Source organism: Tamandua tetradactyla, chromosome 4 (genome assembly GCF_023851605.1).
Source record: "Tamandua tetradactyla isolate mTamTet1 chromosome 4, mTamTet1.pri, whole genome shotgun sequence".
Taxonomy (NCBI): Eukaryota; Metazoa; Chordata; class Mammalia; order Pilosa; family Myrmecophagidae; genus Tamandua; species Tamandua tetradactyla.
In genome coordinates, this window is record NC_135330.1 from 32,997,654 (window position 1) to 33,021,666 (window position 24,013).

General features: G+C 38.4%; 1 protein-coding gene across 13 annotated transcripts in view; it reads left to right on the plus strand.

The window, feature by feature from the left end:
- Window positions 1-24,013, plus strand: part of RALGPS2 (Ral GEF with PH domain and SH3 binding motif 2) — a 264,908-nt gene that overhangs the window by 77,746 nt on the left and 163,149 nt on the right. For all 13 annotated transcript variants that reach the window (XR_013174130.1, XR_013174134.1, XR_013174132.1 and 10 more), the window contains one exon: window positions 1,906-2,047. Coding sequence is in view for 2 of the 13 variants with exons in the window: in XM_077157113.1 (XP_077013228.1) it covers window positions 1,991-2,047 (57 nt within the window). In the remaining 11 variants the exon portion in view is untranslated. The remainder of the gene's footprint in view (window positions 1-1,905; window positions 2,048-24,013) is intronic.

Below are 24,013 nucleotides of genomic sequence, written 5' to 3' on the forward strand. Positions count from 1 at the left end.
CAATCTTTCTGCCACTCGTTAAGGATATTTGGACTTGCCCATTCTAATTTTTTCCTGTTGGAAGGGGCTGTCAATAATATGGGATGGGAGATAGAACTAGTTGATATTCTGGAGAGGCTGGCTCCTTTGCGTTTTAGGACTTAACTGGTCTAGGGACCCATCTGGAGTTTGTAGGTTTCTGTAAAGTTACCCTAATGCATGGAACCTTTGTAGAATCTTATATAATGCCTAGGTGTTCTTTAGGATTGGCAGGAATGGTTTTGGTTGGGATTTGGCAAACTGATAGGTAGCAGTGTCTAATTGAAGCTTGTGTAACAGTGACCCCCAGATTAGCCTCTCTACTCTTTGAATTCTCTAGCCACTTGTATTAGTTAGGGTTCTCTAGAGAAACAGAATCAGCAGGGAACACTTGCAAATATAAAATTTATGAAAGTGTCTCACGTGACCGTAGGAATGCAGAGTCCAAAATCCACAGGGCAGGCTACGAAGCTGATGACTCCAATGGATGGCCTGGATGAACTCCACAGGAGAGGCTTACCAGCCAAAGCAGGAATGCAACCTGTCTCCTCTGAGTCCTCCTTAAAAGGCTTCCCATGATTGGATTTAGCATCACTAATTGCAGAAGACACTCCCCTTTGGCTGATTACAAATGGAATCAGCTGTGGATGTAGCTGACGTGATCATGACCTAATCCTATGAAATGTCCTCATTGCAACAGACAGGCCAGCGCTTGCCCAATCAGATGAACAGGTACCACAACTTGGCCAAGTTGACACCTGTCCCTAACCATGACACCACTGGTACGTTATTTGTTACACTTCCTTTCCCCCTTGTGGTCGGGATGGCATTATTGATCCCCATGGTACCAAGGCCAGGTTCATCCCTAGGAGTCATCTCCCATAAACTCAGTTATTTAAGGTACCTTACTTATAATACTTTTTTCTTTTATGAAAATTATCACAGAAATTTAAAGTTGGAGAGGGATCTTTAATTTTGTTTGGTTCATTTTAGTCATTTTACAGAGGGGAAGAAGTTTATGCCTCAAGAAGTAAAGTTACCTACCTATGCAGCTAGTTGGTGGTGGACAGGAATTAGAGCCTCAAGTGAATATCCTAACTTTCATTCAAGCAGAAAGAAACAGGGTGTTGTAGAAAGAATGTTTAAATAGAATTTTGGATGGCCTGAAATTATTTCTTGAACTGCCCCCCCACACACACACACACTTAACAGCCTGTGTCTTTAGAGGCTCTGTTACTTTGTGTTATATGGGTGTAGTAATATCTTCTCTAATTAGTGTTATTGGTAGTTGTAAAGACAAGGAGATAACGGAGTTAAGATACACAATAAACTTGAAACCCTATACAAATGAACATAACACATACCTTGGTGTTTTTATGACATGTATTCCATCATTTTTATTTTTGTTTTTAGGTGTTTTTGGTCTCTCAGTAAACTAGATAACTAGCAATAAAAAGCTTATTCAGTATTGCTGAGTTAGAAGTATGTATCATTTGGGTCTCTCTCTCAAAATTTATTGTGTTATGGCATGTGTTACTTGTCCAAATGTCTTTTATATTTTACTTTTTATTGATTTAAAACTCAAAAGTTAACATAGTTTGAATTTTTCTCACAGTATTCATTTAATGAGTAAAAGGTGAACTTTTGCATTCCTCATGAAGAGAATGATAATAACATCTATTGAATGCTGCCTGTTTGGTGTGGCCGATCATTTGAAAATAGCGTACTGAATTATCCTGAATCTGAATTTAGTGGTTTGACTAAAATAAAAAATAGAACTTGATAAAGTTGAAATATTTTTACTTTTTAGTGTGGTGGTAGGCATGACTTTGTTTTCTTAAATTCCAGTAAGACACACATTCTAATTTTTCTTTTTACTTGTTATAGGAATAATGTATCTGTGGCCTTGGACGTGAAGTAATCAGTCCCCTGTTGGTGTTAACTTAGGTCGAGGACTAATGTTGTGGAAAGTATGGACCTAATGAACGGGCAGGCAAGCAACATTAATACTGCAGCTACTGCTTCTGAGGTGAGACGTTTAAGAAGTTAAGTCTGTTGTCTGGCTTTCTAATTCCTTAAGCATTATGATTGGTCACAGATTTAAATCAGAACTTGAAAAAAATGGCTATAAATTTTTTTTCAACTTTCAATTTTGACATTCACTTGTTCATTGTGATCTTAGAAACACTTAATGCTTTTCCTTAGCAAACAAAATAATTTAATAGGTCATTTGTTATTTCTTTTTGCATAGTTTAGTCAGCGTCAGTGGGAAGCCTGAAATTTAAAATTTTTAACTGATCAATTTGGAGTGTTGTCTATTTTTCATGAGGAGTTTAGATAAAGGGCTACATTTCAAAGCATTTCTGTGATTGTGATCAAAAAACTTGAGAAGAGATATGAAAAATAATTACTAGTTAAAACCCTTTCTTGGGTTTAATTTTTTTTTTTATATATCATCACAATTGACTTTGTTTTTCTTTTGAAAAATATCATATATACAAAATAGCAATACATTTCAACCCACATCGCAACAATTAGTTGTAGAACAGATTTCAGAGTTTGGTATAGGTTACAATTCCAGTATGTTAGGTTTTTCCTTCTAGCTGCTGTAAGATACTGAACACTAAAAGAAATATTAATATAATGATTCAGTACTCATACTCGTTTGTTAAACCTGACCTTTTCTGTATAACTCCACCATCAGCTTTGATTTTTCTCCCACTCTATAGGGGTATTTGTGCTATGCCCATTCTAACTTTTTCATATGGGAAGGGCTGTCGATAATATGGCATGGGGTTATGGAACTAGTTTATGTTCTAGTGAGGCTGGCCTCTCTGCATTTCAGAACTTATCTGGTCAAGGGACCTTATCTGGAGGTTGTAGGTTTCTGGAAAGTAATCCTAGTGCAGGGAACCTTTGTAGAATTTCATATAAAGTCCTAGGTGTTCTTTAGGGTTGGCAGGAATGGTTTTGGTTGTGGTTGGCAAATTATGATAGGTAGCAATGTCTAGCTGAAACTTGCATAAGAGTAGCCTCCATAGTAGCCTTTTGACTATTTGAACTCTGTCAGCCACTGGTACCTTATTTGTTACACTTCTTTTCCCCCTTTTGGTCAGGATGACATTGTTGATCCCACAGTAACAGGGCCAGGCTCATACCTGGAAGTCATATTCCACATTACCAGAGAAACTTTCACCCCTGGATGTCATGTCCCATGTAGGAGGGTGGGTAATGATTTCACTCACAGAGTTGGGCTTGGAGAGAAAGAGAGGCCACTCTGTACAACAATAGAGGTCCTCTGGAAGTAACTCTTAGGCATACATATAGGTAGGCTAAGTTCTCTACTGCATAAATAAGCTTCACAAGAGTAAGCCTCAAGATCAAGAGCATGGCCTATAGATTTGGATGTCTCTGATAATTGAAACAGTATCAGGGATTTCCCCAGTGGTAAATTTTAATAGTTCCATATTTTTTCTCCCATCCCTGAAGAAATTTTGCCAATGCTTCTTGATTATCTGCTTAATATATCCTGGGATGTATCCGGGCATTACATTAAGGTATACAGGATTATAGAACCGCATTCTCATTCTGGGCTACCTGTGTTTAGGTTGTTTAAATGATCTATCCAGGCAGGTCGTATTAAGAGTATGTGCTACAGAAAATTTAGGTTCTGGACAAAACAAATCTTCCTTGCTTTGTTCTCATAGCGTAGATGAAGTTCTAATATACAGAAAGTGTCTCCTTTGCCCCTCTATTCTGAATTGCCTTGATCCTGACCTGATCGGTTTCATTCTTATCTCTAAATACCAAGTTATATAGCACAGCCTCTCAAAATCTAGAAACAACAATTACTGCTCTGCACTAAGTGTGACTGTGTAGGAGCTTACAGTGTAGGCCCCAATTTTCTTATAAGTATTTTCTAAATGAGACCATACAATATTTGCTGTATTTTTCCTGGCGTATTTTGCCTTACAAAATGTCTGACAGGTTCATTCGCAACGTTGCATACCTCACAACTTCATTCCTTTTTGTAGCAGCACAGTTTTCAATCATGTATCCCATCGTCATTGTCCTACTTCTCAATCAGTGTATCCTTCACCCGTCTCTGTCCATTGGGCATCATGTATAATATGCAAAGTCAATAGTCCAGTGCTCTAAATTTTAGACAATTCCGTTGTTCCCAAGAGAAAAATAACTGATAAATACACCCTCACCAAATAGAAAATCCAAACCTCACTTAACTCTTCTCCCTTCCCCCTTTATTGACCCCTGGTATTGCTGTGGTGCCGTTGATGTTTTCCTCTTAAATATCCCATAGCATGCAATAGCAGTTTTCCCTCTGTATCCTGAAATTTTACACTCTTTGTACAAGATTTATGCCTTTGAAGTAGTTCATGCAAAAACTTACATGTATTTCTAGTGGTAATCAGTGGAACACATGGGTCTTACAACCTCTTTCAATCATGTTCATCTTCAATATGGTAATATTACTTATAGACCCACTAATGAACTGCCTTCAGGTTCTATCTAGTCCCTTACATTTAAGTTCAACCTCATTAGCTAACCGTTCACCTGTCTCTAGCTTCTGTTTCTCTAGATTCTCTATATTCTGTAGTATAAGCTTCTGAGTTTACCTCTACAAGGTCATAAAAGTGAAATCATACAATATTTATCCTTTTGTGTCTGACTTATTTCACTCAGCATTATGCCCTCAAGGTTTATCCACCTTGTCATGTGCTATAAGATATCATTTCGTCTTACTGCTGCATAATATTCCATTGTATGTAATACCACATTTTGTTAATCCACGTAATGTTAATACCACTATTCTGTTGATGGGCACTTGGATTGTTTCCATCTTTTGGCGATTGTGAATAATGTTATGAACATCGGTGTGCAAATGTTTGTGTCGTTGCTTTCAGCTCTTCTGGGTATATGCCAGACTGTCTTCCATAGCAGCTGTACTATTATATATTCCCAACAGCAGTGCATAAATGTCCCAATTTCTCAACATCCTCTCCAATATTTGTATTTTCCTGTTTGTTTAATAGCAGCCATTCTTATAAGTGTGAGGTGGTATCTCATTGTAGTCTTTTTTTTTTTTTTTATTAATTAACGGAAAAAAGAAATTAACCCAACATTTAGAAATCATTCCATTCTACATATGCAATCAGTAATTCTTAACATCATCACATACATGCATGATCATCGTTTCTTAGTACATTTGCATCGGTTTAGAAGAACTAGCAACACAACAGAAAAAGATATAGAATGTTAATATAGAGAAAAGAAATAAAAGTAATAATAACAGTAAAAGCAAACAAACAAACAAACAAAAAAACCTATAGCTCAGATGCAACTTCATTCAGTGTTTTAACATGATTACTTTACAATTAGGTATTATTGTGCTTTCCATTTTTGAGTTTTTGTATCTAGTCCTGTTGCACAGTCTGTATCCCTTCAGCTCCAATTACCCATTATCTTACTCTGTTTCTATCTCCTGCTGGACTCTGTTACCAATGACATATTCCAAGTTTATTCTCGAATGTCCGTTCACATCAGTGGGACCATACAGTATTTGTCCTTTAGTTTTTGGCTGGACTCACTCAGCATAATGTTCTCTAGGTCCAACCATGTTATTACATGCTTCATAAGTTTATTCTGTCTTAAAGCTGCATAATATTCCATCGTATATATATATACCACAGTTTGTTTAGCCATTCTTCTGTTGATGGACATTTTGGCTGTTTCCATCTCTTTGGAATTGTAAATAACGCTGCTATAAACATTGGTGTGCAAATGTCCGTTTGTGTCTTTGCCCTTAAGTCCTTTGAGTAGATACCCAGCAATGGTATTGCTGGGTCCTATGGCAATTCTATATTCAGCTTTTTGAGGAACCGCCAAACTGCCTTCCACAGTGGTTGTACCATTTGACATTCCCACCAACAGTGGATAAGTGTGCCTCTTTCTCCGCATCCTCTCCAGCACTTGTCATTTTCTGTTTTGTTGATAATGGCCATTCTGGTGGGTGTGAGATGATATCTCATTGTGGTTTTGATTTGCATTTCTCTAATGGCCAGGGACATTGAGCATCTCTTCATGTGCCTTTTGGCCATTTGTATTTCCTCTTCTGATAGGTGTCTGTTCAAGTCTTTTTCCCATTTTGTAATTGGGTTGGCTGTCTTTTTGTTGTTGAGTTGAACAATCTGTTTATAAATTCTGGATACTAGACCTTTATCTGGTATGTCATTTCCAAATATTGTCTCCCATTGTGTAGGCTGTCTTTCTACCTTCTTGATGAAGTTCTTTGATGCACAAAAGTGTTTAATTTTGAGGAGCTCCCATTTATTTATTTCCTTCTTCAGTGCTCTTGCTTTAGGTTTAAGGTCCATAAAACCACCTCCAATTGTAAGTTTCATAAGATATCTCCCTACATTTTCCTCTAACTGTTTTATGGTCTTAGACCTAATGTTTAGATCTTTGATCCATTTTGAGTTAACTTTTGTATAGGGTGTGAGATATGGGTCTTCTTTCATTCTTTTGCATATGGATATCCAGTTCTCTAGGCACCATTTATTGAAGAGCCTGTTCTGTCCCAGGTGAGTTGGCTTGACTGCCTTATCAAAGACCAAATGTCCATAGATGAGAGGGTCTATATCTGAGCACTCTATTCGATTCCATTGGCCGATATATCTATCTTTATGCCAATACCATGCTGTTTTGACTACTGTGGCTTCATAATATGCCTTAAAGTCAGGTAGCGCGAGACATCCAGCTTCGTTTTTATTCCTCAAGATGTTTTTAGCAAATCGGGGCACCCTGCCCTTCCAGATAAATTTGCTTATTGGTTTTTCTATTTCTGAAAAATAAGTTGTTGGGATTTTGATTGGTATTGCATTGAATCTGTAGATCAATTTAGGTAGGATTGACATCTTAACTATATTTAGTCTTCCAATCCATGAACACGGTATGCCCTTCCATCTGTTTAGGTCTTCTGTGATTTCTTTTAGCAGTTTTTTGTAGTTTTCTTTATATAGTTTTTTTGTTTCTTTAGTTAAATTTATTTCTAGGTATTTTATTCTTTTAGTTGCAATTGTAAATGTGATTCGTTTCTTGATTTCCCCCTCAGCTTCTTCATTACTAGTGTATAGAAATGCTACAGAGTTTTGAATGTTGATCTTGTAACCTGCTACTTTGCTGTACTCATTATTAGCTCTAGTAGTTTTGTTGTGGATTTTTCCGGGTTTTCGACGTATAGTATCATATCGTCTGCAAACGGTGATAGTTTTACTTCTTCCTTTCCATTTTGATGTATTTCTTTTTCTTGTCTAATTGCTCTGGCTAGAACCTCCAACACAATGTTGAATAATAGTGGTGATAGTGGACATCCTTGTCTTGTTCCTGATCTTAGGGGGAAAGTTTTCAATTTTTCCCCATTGAGGATGATATTAGCTGTGGGTTTTTCATATATTCCCTCTATCATTTTAAGGAAGTTCCCTTATATTCCTCTGTTTTGAAGTGTTTTCAACAGGAAAGGATGTTGAATCTTGTCAAATGCCTTCTCTGCATCAATTGAGATGATCATGTGATTTTTCTGCTTTGATTTGTTGATGTGGTGTATTACATTAATTGATTTTCTTATGTTGAACCATCCTTGCATACCTGGGATGAATCCTACTTGGTCATGATGTATAATTCTGTTAATGTGGTGTTGGATACGATTTGCTAGAATTTTGTTGAGGATTTTTGCATCTATATTCATTAGAGAGATTGGTCTGTAGTTTTCTTTTTTTGTCATATCTTTGCCTGGTTTTGGTATGAGGGTGATGTTGGCTTCATAGAATGAATTAGGTAGCTTTCCCTCCACTTCGATTTTTTTTGAAGAGTTTGAGGAGAGTTGGTACTAATTCTTTCTGGAATGTTTGGTAGAATTCACATGTGAAGCCGTCTGGTCCTGGACTTTTCTTTTTAGGAAGTTTTGAATGACTAATTCAATTTCTTTACTTGTGATTGGTTTGTTGAGGTCATCTATTTCTTCTTGAGTCAAAATTGGTTGTTCATGTCATTCCAGGAACCCGTCCATTTCATCTACATTGTTGTATTTATTAGCATAAAGTTGTTCATAGTATCTTGTTATTACCTCCTTTATTTCTGTGAGGTCAGTAGTTATGTCTCCTCTTCCATTTCTGATCTTATTTATTTGCATCCTCTCTCTTCTTCTTTTTGTCAATCTTGCTAAGGGCCCATCAATCTTATTGATTTTCTCATAGAACCAACTTCTGGTCTTATTGATTTTCTCTATTGTTTTCATGTTTTCAGTTTCATTTATTTCTGCTCTGATCTTTGTTATTTCTTTCCTTTTGCTTGCTTTGGAATTAGTTTGCTGTTCTTTCTCCAGTTCTTCCAAGTGGACAGTTAATTCCTGCATTTTTGCCTTTTCTTCTTTTCTGATATAGGCATTTAGAGCAGTAAATTTCCCTCTTAGCACTGCCTTTGCTGCGTCCCATATGTTTTGATATGTTGTGTTTTCATTTTCATTCGCCTCTAGGTATTTACTAATTTCTCTTGCAATTTCTTCTTTGACCCACTTGTTGTTTAAGAGTGTGTTGTTGAGCCTCCACGTATTTGTGAATTTTCTGTCACTCCATCTATTATTGATTTCCAACTTCATTCCTTTATGATCCGAGAAAGTGTTGTGTATGATTTCAATCTTTTTAAATTTGTTAAGACTTGCTTTGTGACCGAGCATATGGTCTATCTTTGAGAATGATCCATGAGCACTTGAGAAAAAGGTGTATCCTGCTGTTGTGGGATGTAATGTCCTATAAATGTCTGTTAAGTCTAGCTCATTTATAGTAATATTCAGATTCTCTATTTCTTTATTGATCCTCTGTCTAGATGTTCTGTCCATTGATGAGAGTGGTGCATTAAGTCTCCAACTATTATGGTATATGTGTCTATTTCCCTTTTCAGTGTTTGCAGTGTATTCCTCACGTATTTTGCGGCATTCTGGTTCGGTGTGTAAATATTTATGATTGTTATGTCTTCTCGTTTAATTGTTCCTTTTATTAGTAGATAGTGTCCTTCTTTGTCTCTTTTAACTGTTTTACATTTGAAGTCTAATTTGTTGGATATTAGTATAGCCACTCCTGCTCTTTTCTGGTTGTTATTTGCATGAAATATCTTTTACCAACCTTTCACTTTCAACCTATGTTTATCTTTAGGTCTAAGATGTGTTTCCTCTAGACAGCATATAGAAGATCCTGTTTTTTAATCCATTCTGCCAGTCTATGTCTTTTGATTGGGGAATTCAGTCCATTAACATTTAGTGTTATTACTGTTTGGATAATATTTTCCTCTACCATTTTACCTTTTGTATTATATATATCATATCTGACTTTCCTTCTTTCTACACTCTTCTCCATACCTCTCTCTTCTGTCTTTTCGTATCTGACTCTAGTGCTCCCTTTAGTATTTCTTGCAGAGCTGGTCTCTTGGTCACAGATTCTCTCATTGACTTTTTTCTGAGAATGTTTTAATTTCTCCCTCATTTTTGAAGGACAATTTTGCTGGATATAGAAGTCTTGGTTGGCAGTTTTTCTCTTTTAGTAATTTAAATATATCATCCCACTGTCTTCTAGCTTCCATGGTTTCTGCTGAGAAATCTACACATAGCCTTATTGCGCTTCCCTTGTATGTGATGGATTGTTTTTCTCTTGCTGCTTTCAAGATCCTCTCTTTCTCTTTGACCTCTGACATTCTAACTAGTAAGTGTCTTGCAGAACGCCTATTTGGGTCTAATCTCTTTGGGGTGCGCTGCACTTCTTGGATCTGTAATTTTAGGTCTTTCATAAGAGTTGGGAAATTTTCAGTGATAATTTCTTCCATTAGTTTTTCTCCTCCTTTTCCCTTCTCTTCTCCTTCTGGGACACCCACAACACGTATATTTGTGCAGTTCATATTGTCCTTTAGTTCCCTGATACCCTGTTCAAATTTTTCCATTCTTTTCCCTATAGTTTCTGTTTCTTTTTGGAATTCAGATGTTCCATCCTCCAAATCACTAATTCTATCTTCTGTCTCTTTAAATCTATCATTGTATGTATCCATTGTTTTTTCCATCTTTTCTACTTTATCCTTCACTTCCATAAGCTCTGTGATTTGTTTTTTCAGTTTTTCTATTTCTTCTTTTTGTTCAGTCCATGTCTTCTTCATGTCCTCCCTCAATTTATCGATTTTGTTTTTGAAGAGGTTTTCATTTCTGTTTGTATATTCAGCATTAGTTGTTTCAGCTCCTGTATCTCATTTGAACTATTGGTTTGTTCCTTTGACTGGGCCATATTTTCAATTTTCTGAGCGTAATCCGTTATCTTCTGCTGACGTCTGGGCAATTAGTCAGATTTCCCTGGGTGTTGGACCCAACAGGTTGAAAAATTTTTCTGTGAAATCTCTGGGTTCTGTTTTTCTTATCCTGCCCAGTAGGTGGCGCTCGTGGCCCACATTTGTCTGCGGGTTCCACCAGTAAAAGGTGCTGTGGCTCCTTTAACTTTAGAAAACTCTCGCCGTGGGGGAGGTTTGCCAGCCGAAGTGGCTTGGAAGAGTGCCGGCCGGCCCGGGGGTCCCAATGCGGGGAGCGTCGCCGGCCCCTGCAGCCCGGGAGAGCACCCGACCGAATTTCCTAGTCGGCCCAGGGCGCCAAGCGTGGCGGGAGGGCGCCAGCCGCCGCAGCCTGGAAGAGTGCACTGTTCCTAGGCGGACCGGGGAGTCACGTGTTTGGAAGGGACCCCCCCGGTCACCGTTCTCCGCGGTCTGGGGATTTCCGATCCAATTCTCTCAGTTGACTCCGGGGGGCCTCGCGTGGTGGGGGCGCCACCCGCCACGGCTTGAGGGGACCGTCTGCCCAATTCTGCCAGCCTGCCTGGGAAGTAGGAAGGGAGGGACTCCGGCCGCTTGCCGTCCCGCCCGGGAAAGCCCGCGCCCCTCAACGATCTCACCGGAGTTGGTTCTCCCAGACAGTCAGCCGTTCCAGGATGGGGTACGCTGTCTTTTTGATCTCTGTCGTGGCTCTGGGAGCTGTTCTGAATCGTTTCTACTCCCCTAGTAGCTGTTCTGGAGGAGGAAAGGTGAGGGTGGTAAGGCTGTCGAGGACGGTGGCGGAGGAGCCGGTGAAGGCGGAAGAGGGCACGGTGGTGGTGGAGAGCCGCCGGAGCAGGAGGAGAAAGGGAAGGATAAGATGGTGGATGGAGCGCCGCCGGAGCAGAAGGGGAAAGAGGAGGGCTGGATGGCGGCGGGAGTGCCGCCGGTGGAGAAAGAGTTAGAGGAGGGCTGGATGGCGGTGGGAGCGCCGCTGGCGGAGAAAGAGCTCTCATTGTAGTCTTGATCTGCATTTCCCTGAAAGCTAGTGAAAATGACTTCCTGTTCATGCGCTTTTTAGCCATCTGTATTTACTCTTCAGAAAAATACCTATTCATATTTTTAGCCCATTTTTATAATTGGGTTATTTGTTCTTTCATTGTTGAATTGTATGATTTCTTTATGTGTACAGGTTATCAAACCTTTATCTGAAGTGTGAGTTCGAAATATTTTCTTCTATTGAGTTGGCTGTCTCTTCACCTTTTGAACAAAGTCTTTTGAAGCTCAAAAGCATTTGATTTTGAGGAGCTCCCATTTATCTATTTTTTCTTTCTTTGCTTGTGCTTTGGGTGTAAAGTTTAGGAAGGTACCTCATTACTAGCCTTAAAGATGTTTCCCTGTGTTTCTGCTAGAAGTTTTATGATGCTGGTTCTTATATTTAGGGTTTGATGCACTTTGAGTTAATTTTTGTGTAGGGTGTAAGGTAAGGGTCATCTTTCATTCTTTCAGCTGTTAATATCCATTTCTGCCATGCCGTTAATTGAAAATATTATTCTGACCCAGTTCAGTGGATTTGGGGGCTTTATCCAAGATCATTTGATCATAGATTTGGTGATCTGTTTCTGTGTTCTTGATTTGATTCCATTGGTCAATACTTCTGTCTTTGTGTCAGTACCATGCTGTTTTGGCCTTTGTGGCTTTATAATAAGCTTTGAAATCAGGAAGTGTTAATCCTACCACTTTGTTCTCCTTTTTTAGGATATTTTTTAGCTATTTGGGTTCTCTTTCCCTTTCAGATGAATTTAGTAAGTAGCTTTTCCATGTCTTCATAGTAGGTTATTGGAAATTTGATTGGCACTGCATTGATTCTGTAGATCATTTTGAGTAGAATTGACAACCAAACTGCATTTAACTTTCCTATCCATTGACAGTGAATGTCTTTTCACTTACTTAGATATTCTTTGAGTTCTTTTAGCAGCGTTATATAGTTTTCTGTGTACAGGTCCTTTGTATCCCTAATGAAGTTCATTCCAAGATACTTGATTCTTTTAATTACTACTTTGAATGGAATTTTTTCCTTAATTGACTCCTCATTTAGGTCATTGCTTATGTATAGAAACATAACTGATTTTCGCACATTAATTTTATATCCTGCCACCTTGCTGAATTTGTTTGTTAATAGAGTTCAGGCAACTTTGTTGTAGATTTCTCATGATTTTCCAAGTATGGTATCATGTCATCTGCAAATAAGAAAAGTTTTACTTCTTCCTTTCTAATTTGGATGCCTTCTGTTTTTTTTTTTTTTCTTGCCTGATTGCTTATGCTAGAACTTCTAGTACAATGTTGAGTAATAGTGGTGACAGAGGGATTCCTTCTCTTGTTTCCAATATTAGGAGGAAGGCTTTCAGTCTTTCACCTTTGAGTACAATTTTGACTGTGGGTTTTTCATATATGCCCTTTATCATATTGAGAAAGTTACCTTTGATTCTTACCTTTTGAAAAAGTATTTTTATCAGAAAAGAATGTTGAATTTTTTTTCAAATGCTTTTTCAGCATCGATTGAAATGATCATGTGATTTTTCTGTTTTGATTTGTTAATGTTCTATATTACATTAATTGCATTTCTTCTGTTGAAACACCCCCTTGCATTCCTGGTATAAACCCCACTTGGCTGTGGTGTATAATTCTTTTAATGTGTTGTTGGATTTGATTGCCTAGTATTTTGTTGAGAATTTTTGCATCTATGTTCATTAAGGAGATTAGCCAGTAGTCTTTCTTTCTTATAGCATCTTTACCCGGTTTTGGTATTAAAGTGATGTAAACTTCATAAAATGAGTTAGGTAGTATTCCTTTTTCCTCAATATTTTGGAAAAGTTTGAGTAGGATTGCATTAGTTCTTTTTCAAATATTTGTTAAAATTCCCCTGTGAAACCACCTGGCCCTGGGCTTTTCTTTGTAGGAAAATTTTTGATGGCTGACTGAATCTCTTTACTTGAGATTGATTTGTTGAGCTCTTCTGTTTCTTCTTGAGTCAGTGTAGCTTGTTTGTGTATTTCTATCGATTTGTCCATTTCATCTAGGTTGTCTAGTTTGTTCATGTACTTGTTCATAGTGTCCTCTTATGTTTTTTTTTATTTCTTCAGGGTCTGTGGTAATGACCCCCCCCCTCTTGTTTCTGTTTTTATTTATTTGCATCCTCTCTTTTTTCCATTGTTAGCCTTGCCAATAATCGATTTTATTGATTTTCTCAAAGAACCAACTTTTGGTTTTGTTGATTGTTTCTGTTGGTCTTTTGTTCTTCCATTCATTTAACTCAGCTTTAATCTTTGTCATTTCTCTTCTTCCATTTGCTTTGGGGTTAGTTTGCTGCTCTTTTTCTAGTTCCTCCAGGTGAGCAGTAGTTAAGTCCTCTATTTTTGTTCTTCTTTTTACTTATAGGCATTTAGGACAATAAATTTCCCTCTCAGAATTGCCTTTATCACATCCCATAAATTCTGATATGTCATATTCTCGATTTCATTCATTTCCAGATAGTTACTGATTTCTCTAGCAATTTCATCTTTGACCTGGTTGTTTAAGAGTGCATTTTTTAATCTCCATATATTTGCAAAAGTTCTTGTTTTTCAATGGTTATTGATTTCCACCTTCATTCCATTGTGATCATAGAAAGTGCTTTGAACAATTTCAGCCTTTTAAAATTTATAAAGACCTGTTTTTTGCCTCAGCATATGATGTTCCATGACCAGTAGAGAAGAATGTGTATCCAGGTGTTTTGGCATGAATGACCTATATATGCCTGTTATGTCTAATTCATTAATAACATTTAAAAAATTCTGTGTTCCCTTGTTGATCCTCTGTCTGATTGTATTACCCATAGAGGAGAGAGGTATATTGAAGTCTCATACTATTATTGCTCAAACATCTATTGCTCTCTTCAGTTTTGCCAGTGTTTGCTCATGTACTTTGGACCTCCTCGATTGGGAGCATAAACATTTATGATTGTTATTTTTTTCTTGATGAATTGTCATTTGTGCTAATATATAGTGTCCTTGTCTCTTATGATGTCTTTATACTTAAAGTCTCTTTTGTCTGATACAAGTATAGTGACTCCTGTTTTCTTTTGTCTACAGTTTGCATGGAACATCTTTTTCCATCCTTTCAGTTTGAATCTGTTTGTATCCTTGGATCTAAGATGAGTCTTTTGTCAGCAGTATATAGCTGGATCATATTTCTTAATCCATTCTGCCAATTTGTATTTTTTAATTGGTAAGTTTAGTCTGTCTACATTTATAGTTATTATAGTAAAGGCATTTCTTGAATCCACCATCTTATCCTTTGGATTTTATTTGCCAGATTTATATATTCTTTTCCCTCTTTCTCTTTTTATCCTTTAACTTACCCTTACTGGCGCTCTTTAATTCTGTGCCCTCCTCCAGACTTCCCTCTTCTGTTTTTTTTTTTTCTGTCAATAGAACTCCCTTTATTATTTCTTGTCAGGCTGGTGACAAATTTTCTTAGCATTTGTTTGTCTCTGAAAATTTCAATCTCTCCCTCAATTTTGAAGGACAGTTTGGCTGGGTACAGAATTCTTGGCTGAAGTCTTTCTCTTTCAGTATTTTAAATGTATCCTACCACTGTCTTCTCACCTCCATGGTGCCTGTTGAGTAGTGTGATCTATGTGGTTTTCCTTGTATGTAACAGATCTTTTTCTCTTGCCATTTTCAGGACTTTCTGCTGCATTTCAACATTTGAAAGACTAATTATTATTGTCTTGGTGTAAGCCTATTTGGATTTACTCTATTTAGGGTTTGTTGGGCATTGATTTGCATATTTATGTCTTTTATAAGGGTTGGAAAGTTTTCCCCCATTATATCCTGAGTTAGTATTACTAGGCCTTTATTTTTCTCTTCCCTTTCTGGGACACCGATGATTCTTATATTCATGTGCTTTGTTTTGTCCATCATTTCCCTGAGGTCCAATTCAAATTTTTTTGTCTTTTTTGTCATTTGCCTTTTTGTGTGTTCAAAATCAGTTGTCCTGTACTTTAGTTTGCTTATTCTTTCTTCTGCCTCTTCAAATCTGCTGTTGTGTGTCTCTAGTATATTTTGTATTTGATCTGCATACAACATCTTTAATCTTTCTCTCTTAATTCTTTCAAATTCTGACTTATGCTCTGCTCATGATTTCTGGATCTCCTTTATGTCATTGGCCAACCCATTGATTTTATTTAAATAGAGTTTTATGATCATGTTTGATTAGTTGTTCCAAAGTTTTTATCTCTTCTGGTGTTTTAATTTGGTCATTAGGCTGAACTATGTCTGTCTGTATCTTGATATGCTTAGTGATCTTTTGTTACCTTTGAGACATGTAATTATCGTGATAGGGTTACTTTGGAATTTGATTTCCTTAATAGTCTAAATCTTTGATTTTGCGGGACGGGTGTAGAGCAGGACCTGGAGCAAGGCATAACAGTGTGCTAATGGGTTTTGTCGCAATTATAGGCACATGTTAGGGGCACTATGCTGGTGCCTGGGAGCATGGGGTGTGGGGCATGGAGTTGTGGAGGGGCAGTGTGGGAGCTCTGGGAGCAGGGTACAGGTCAGGCAGGCCTTGGAGCATAGGAGCAGGGTGCAGAGTGGGGGACACAGAGGTAGGGTGCAGTGGGAGGTAGATAATGGAGGGTGTGCTGTATGGAGGCACGGGTGTGTTGCATGGCCAGGGTATGGGTTGGTGCACAGAGCACCAGAGTAGTTAATATCAGGGTGTGCGGTCTAGGGTGCAGAGGTTAGGGCCCAGGGAGGGCCGGGCATGGGTTCATCCTTGCATGGAGGAAGAGGGTCCAGGGGGACCACTATGTGGATGCGTGTGTGTGTGCAGGGGCAGGATGCAGGTCATGAGGGTTATGGGCATGGTTTGAGGGTGGGGTGCATGGTATGGAGTGGGTGGGGCCCTGATACAAGTGAGGGACGGGTAGGGCAGGGGTGTGTTGTGCACACTGCTGGGCTTTTGTGGCACGGATACACACGTGAGCACCTGCCAGGTGTGGGAGTGGGACGCTTGTGCTGTGGGGAAGGACAAAGGTGTGTACATGTGTGGGCAGGGGGCTAGGGTACAGGGATCGAGGGCTCCAGATGTGTAGTTGCCGGGGTGGGCAGGACGTGGATAAGGTATTTGCAGATCTGGAGGCACAGGGCTTAGGTGAGTACCTGCGCAGAGTTCAGGGTGGACAGGTGGGTTTGTATGTCTGTGTGAGGTAGAGTCAGGTGTGGCTTGGATATGCAGGTGAGTGCTTGCACAGAGCCATGGGGGCAGGGCAGTGTTATGTGTGGGGCCGGGGTGCAGGGGTCAAGGGGGTGGGGCATGGACTCATGGGTGCCCAGGTGGGCAGGACGTGGCTGACTGCCTGCACAGAGCTCAGGGAGAGTGGTGCAGGGTTGTGCAACTGCATGGACTGAGATTATGTGTGGCATGGATGCACAGATGAGTACCTGCGGGTGGCAGGGAGGGGGAGGTAGGGGGTGAGGGGCCAGGTGTAGGTGCACAGGTCCCAGGAGGGCCGGGGTGAGATGTGCACTTCTGTGGGAGAAGTGGGTTGGGCCGGGGTGGGTGTGCACTCGTGTGCAGCTGGGAGAGGGGTGTAGGGCGGGGGGTGCTTGGAGCTGTGGGGGATGGGTTTGGGTGCTTGGGGAACAGTGAGCATATGGGGGGACACAGTGTTCAGGTATGTTGGGTGTGGGGGGGAGTCGCAGGACAAAGGCAGTGCGTGTGGTTGCAGTGAATTCAGAGTGTGGTTTGCTTACTTTCTAGTCACCATTTCCCTGTCCGTGCACTCCTGAGGGCTTCGAACTCCTGATTTGAAAGGGGCATGTTAGGCTGTTTGCACTAGCTGAATGGTCTTTGGTTCTCTGCATCTCAATTCCTCAACTTTTTTTGCAACCAGGGTCTCTTTTTGTGGTGTAGAAAATCCTCGCAGGTCACTTACAGCCTGGAATCTTTGTCCCGGTCATTTTTCTGTCATTTTTCTAGCTGTTCCTTGGAGCAGGGTTGAAGTCAACCTATGCTATTCTGTTATCTTCCTGCAAGTGAAATTTAGTCTTCCAATCCACGAACAGAATATCCTTCATTTATTTAGGTCTTTCTTTTTTTTTTGGCAACAATTTGTAGTGTTCTGTATATAAGTCCTTTCCTTCCTTTGATTCTTTTAGTTGCTATTACAACTGGAAATTTTTTCTTGATTTCTTCTTCTGATTGTTCTTAACTAGTGTATGGAAGCACTACTGTTTTTTGTTTGTTGCTCTTGTATCCTGCCACTTTGCTAAATTCATTTATTAGCTCTAGTAGCTTTGTTGTAGGTTTTTTTGGAGCTCTATTGATAGGATCATGTCATCTTCAAATAGTAAAGTTTCACTTCTTCCTTTGCAGTGTGAATGCCTTTTATTTCCTTTTCTTGCCTCTAAATGCCCTAGTTAGAACTTCTAGCTCAATATTGAATAACAGTAGCGACCCTGAATATCCTTGTCTTATTCCTAATCTTAGAAGGAAAGCTTTCTCACTTTCTCCTCATTGAGTACAATGTTAGCTGTGTGTTTTTCATATGTTCCCTTTGCCATGTTGAGGAGAAAGTTTCCATTTATCTTTTATCAAGAAAGGATGCTCAGTTTTTTGTTTTTTTATTAATTAAAAAATTTTTTAAACATAGCAAACACAAACATTCTTACTATATGATCGTTCCATTCTATGTATATAATCAGTAATTCACAATATCATCACCTAGTTGTATATTCATCATCGTAGTAATTTCTTAGAATATTTGTATCAATTCAGAAAAAAATAAAAAGAAAACAGAAAAAATTCATACATACCGTACCCCTTAACCCCTCCCTTTCATTCATTACTAGCATTTCAATCTACTAAATTTATTTTAACATTTGTTCCCCCTATTATTTATTTTTAATCCGTATGTTTTACTCATCTGTCGAAAAGGTAGATAAAAGGAACATGAGACACAAGATTTTCACAATCACACAGTCACATTGCGAAAGCTATATCATTATACAATCATCTTCAAAAAACATGGCTACTGGAACACAGCTCTACATTTTCAGACAGTTTCCTCCAGCCTCTCCATTACACCTTAACTGAAAAGGAGAATATCTACGTAATGCATAAGAATAACCTCCAGATAACCTCTCAGCTCTGTTTGGACTCTCTCAGCCATTGACATTTTGTTTTGTCTCATTTTGCTCTTCCTCTTTTGGTCAAGAAGGTTTTCTTAATCCCTTGCTGCTGAGTTCCAGCTCATTCTAGGATTTCTGTCCCACATTGGCAGGAAGGTCCACACCCCTGGGAGTCATGTCCCGTGTAGAGAGGGGGTGGACGATGAGTTTGCTTGTCATGTTGGCTGAGAGAAAGAGGCCACACCTGAGTAACAAAAGAGGTTCTCTTGGGCGTGACTCTTAGGTCTAATTTTAAGTAGGCTTAGCCTATCTTTTGTGGGGTTAAGTTTCATATGAACAAACTCCAGGTTTGGGGACCTAGCTTATTGCTTTGGTTGTCCCCATTGCTTGTGAGAATATCAAGGATTCTCCATTTAGGGAAGTTGAATTTTCCCCCTTTCTCACCATTCCCACAAGGGGACTTTGCAGATACTTTTTTGTTCACTCTTCAGATCACTCTGGGATTTATAGGGGCATTGCTCTGGACAGACCTACAAAATCTCATGCCCTACCCAAGGTTCCATGTACTTATGGTGTTCAGTTAAGCTGTCCACATAAGTTGTATTAGGAACTGCACTAGTCAAAATATAATTTTGTACCAAATAAACATTTTTTGCTTTAGTCTCACACGGAAGTTAAAATTTTAAAATATTAATTTCCATCTATTTTCAACACCCTGCAGTATTGATATTCCTTTGTTCTTCCTCATGGATGTTCAGTTTTGTCAAATGCCTTTTCTGTATCAGTGCAGATGTGATCATGTGTGTTTTTTCTCTTTATTTTGTTAATGTGGTATATTACATTAATTGATTTTCTTGTGTTGAATTACCCTTGCAGACCTGGAGTAAAGCCCACTTCATCATGTTACATACTCATTTTAATGTGCTGTTTAATTTGTTTGGCATGTATTTTGTTCTGGATTTTTACATCTGTATGCATAAGAGATAATTGGTTCATAATTTTCTTCTCATGGTATCTTTATCTCGTTTTGGTATTTGAGTGAAATTGGCCTCGTAAAATGAGTTAGATCATGTTCCCTTCTCTTCAAGTTTTTGAATTTGAGCAGGGTTGTTATTTGAGCAGGTTTGGTATTAGTTCTTCTTGGTAGAATTCACTTGTGAATCCATCTATTCTTGGGATTTTCTTTTTTTGGAAGGTTTTTGATGACTGATGCAGTCTTTTTACTTGTAATTGGTCTGTTGAGGTCTTCTATTTTTTCTAGTATAGTTATTTGTTTGTTTCTAGGAGTTTGTCCATCTCATCTAGGTTGACCAGTACATTGGCATGTAGCTGTTTGTGGCATCTCTTATGATCCATTCTATGTCTGTGGTTTCAGTAGTAATGTCCCCACCCTCTCCCTTCTGATTTTATCTGTCTTCTCCCTTTTTTCCTTTGTCACCCTAGCTAGATTTCTCAATTGAATTTTTCAGAGGACCAGCTTTTGGTTTTGTTAATTCTAATGTTTTTTATTCTGTATTTATTTTTCCCTTTCTAGCTTTTATTTCTTTCCTTCTGCTTGCTTTGAGGTAATTTGCAGTTCTTTTTCTAGTTCCTCCATTTATGCAGTTAGGTTTTTTCTTTTTTCATTATTTATTTATTTAGTTTTTATTTTCTTTTTTCTTTAGAGTTAGGTTTTTTAATTTTAGCTCTTCTTTTTTACGTAAGCATCTAGGGCTGTAAGTTTTCCTCTCAACATGCATTCACTGCATCTCATAAATTTTGATATGTTGTGCTGTTGTTTTCATTTCTCTCAAGATATTTACTGATTTCCCTTGCAGTTTCTTTGGTCCACTGACATTTGTGAATTTTCTAGTTCTCTACCTGTTATTGATTTCCAGCTTCATTCCATTACGATTACAGAGAAACTTTGCATAATTTCAGTCTTTAAAAATTTATTGAGACTTGTTTTGTGACCCAACATATTGTGTATCCTGGAGAATGATCTATGTGTACTTGAGAAAATCGTATGTCCTGCTGTTTTGGGGTACAGTGTTCTGTATATGTTTGTTAGGTAAAGTTCATTTATCATATTTTTCAAGTTCTGCTTTCTTATTGATTTTCTGTTTAGAAATTCTGTCTGTTGGTGCGAATGGAGTGTTGCCTATTATTATTGTGAAGACACCTGTTTAACCCTTCAAATTCACCAGTGTTTGTTTCATGTGTTTTGCAGCATTGTGATTAGATGCATAAATAGTTATGATTGTTTTTTCTTCTTGATGTATTGTTCCTTTTGTTAATATATAGTGTCCTTCTTTGTTTTTTTTAACAGCTTTTTACTTAAAATCTGTCTTGTCTGATATTAGTACAGCAATCTCAGTTCTTTTTTGCTTACTATTGTATGGAATATTTTTTCCAGTCTTTCACTTTCAACCTCTTTATATCTAAGGTCTTTTAAACAGCATGTAGTTGGTTCATGCTTATTTTTTTGTATTTTTATTGATAAATCTTAACATACAAATTTTCTGTACATGGTGTACAGTCAGTGCTCACAATATCATCACATAGTTGTGTATTCATCAGCATGATCATTTTCTAGAACATTTGCATCTCTCCTGAAAAAGAAAGAAAAAGAAAAACTCATATATACCATACCCCTTGCCCCTCCTTCTCATTGACCCCTAGTATTTCCGTCTGCCCAGTTTATTTTAATCTCTGTTCCGCCTATATTTGATGATATTTCACCCATATTTTTTATTCATCTGACCACACTCTAGATAAAAGGAGCATCAGACACAGGGTTTTCACAATCACACAGTCATAATGCGAAAGCTATATCTTTATACAGTCATCTTCAAGGAACAAGGCTGCTGGAACACAGCTCTACAGGTACTTCCCTCTAGCCACTCCAATACACCATAAACTAAAAAGGGGATATCTATATAATGCATAAGAATAACCTCCAGGATAACCTCTTGACTCTGTTTGAAATCTCTTAGCCACTGACACTTTATTTTGTCTTATTTCTCTTTTCCCCCTTTTGGTTGAAAAGGTTTTCTCAATCCCTTGAGACCTCATCCCCTGGGAGTCATGTCCCATGAAGAGAGGGGGAAGACAGTCAGTTCACTTGGTATGTCAGTTTAGAGAGAGAGAGAGACCACATCTGAGCAATGAAAGAGGCTCTTTGGGAGTGACTGTTAGGCCTAATTTTAAGTAGGTTTAGCCTATCCTTTGCAGGGATTAGTTTCATAGGGGCTAATCCCAAGATCAAGGACTTGGTCTGTTGATTTGATCGTCCCCACTGCTTGCAAGGATATCAAGAATTCTCCAAATGGGGAAGTTGAATATTTCCTCCTTTCTCTCCATTCCCCCAAGGGGACTTTGCAAATACTTTTTTATTCACTGTCCAAATTACTCTGGGATTTATCCGGACATCACACTAACCTGGACAAACCAACAGAATTGCATGCCCTATTCAAGATTCCATGTACTTATGGTGTTAGTTAAACTGGATAGTGCATTAGGAAATGCACTATCCAAAATATAAATTTTGCAGCAAACATACATCTCTCCCTTTAGTTTCACGCAGAAGTTAAAGTTTGAAAATATGCATATCATTCTTTACCTAGTCTTCTGATACAGCATAGTCCTATGCAGAACAGCTTCATTCATATCTCTTTTCAATGTCTGATCACTTTTTCAACTTTTTAAACAGTTCCCATATGGGGTACAGCTGACTTTCATAGCTTCAGAGCTCTAACTCTTGAGTCTTAGGTGTCATATAAATATCCAGAGTTTCTGGGAAAGACCATGTTATATACAAACAGGTTAGTATCTGAGAATTTAGAGTTAGTAGTCACTCCTCCTGAATATATGTGATTGCTGTTAGAGCTTACAATGTAAAATCCTTTACAATATGCCCCAACCTGATATCCCATGCTTTCAACTTTAGTTCCCCGAATTTATATATTGTAGTTAGTCCATATAATTGATATTATATTATATTATCAAATATGATAATATTTGTCCTTTTGTTCCTGACATTTCATTCAACATACAGCTCTTAAGGTTCATTCATCTAGTTGCATGCCTCACAACTTCATTCCTTCTTGCCACCCACTCAGTATTCTGTTTATGTATACACCATAGTTCTCCCTTCCATTCCTCAGTCGTTCTTAGGTTACCTCCATTCATTGTAGATCACGAATACTGCCACCAGAGACACAAGTGTGTAAATGGCCATTTGTGTCCACATACTCGGCTCCTCAAGGTATATACTGAGCAGTGGGGTTTCAGGATCATATGGAAAACCCACCCCTAGCCTCCTGTGGAACTACCACACTGCCCTTCAAGGGGCTGCACCTCTCATTTCACTACCAACAGAGAATAGATACATCTGTTTCTCCAGATTTTCTCTAGTATGTGTTTCTCTCTGTTCATTTTTAAATAGTTTTATTCACACATCATACAATTCAGCCTAAGAGTATAGACATGCCTTTGCCACCATACTCTACCTGGAGACATTTCCTTTTCTTCCACAAAGAATCCATACCCTTTCCCAATTCCCCTGCCTTTTGACATTTAGTTTTGGCATAATGCCTTTCTTGCATTCATTGGAAGCATATTACGATATTATCATTCACTCTAGACCCTAGTTTCTGGATTATGCTTTTTTAACCCATTCTGCCAATCTTTATCTTTGGGGAATTTTAAAAGATTAACATTGAGTGTTATTACTGTAAAGACAGTACTTCCTTTACTCATTTTGTCTTTTGGCTTTGATACATTGTGTGGGTTTGAAACTGTTATGTACACCAGGAAAACCATGTTCTTATTGATATTATTATATTATCAAATATGATAATATTTGTCTTTTTGTTCCTGACATTTCATTCAACATACAGCTCTTAAGGTTCATTCATCTAGTTGCATGCCTCACAACTTCATTCCTTCTTGCACCCGCTCAGTATTCTATTGTATGTATACACCATAGTTCTCCCTTCCATTCCTCAGTCGTTGTTCTTAGGTCACCTCCATTCATTGTGGATCACGAATACTGCCACCAGAGACACAAGTGTATAAATGGCCATTCGTGTCCACATACTCAGCTCCTCCAGGTATATACTGAGCAGTGGGGTTTCAGGATCATATGGAAAACCCACCCCTAATCCACTCTTGTGGGGGCAGACCTATTGTTTGGGTAGGATCTTTTTGATTAAGTATTTTCCATAGAGATGTGACCCACCCAGTTGTGGATGGGACCTTTTGATTGGGTGGTTTCCATGGAGATGTGTCTCTGCCCATTTGAGGTAGGTTTTAATTCACTTACTGGAGTTCTTTAAGGAGGGAAACATTTTGGAAAAAGCTGAGAGCTGACACTGACAGTCCTTTGGAGATTCAGAAAGAAAATACTCCTGGGTAAGCTGTTCGAAATCAGAAACCAAATGACCAGCAGATGCCAGCCATGTGCCTTCCTACATTAGCCTTTCTTG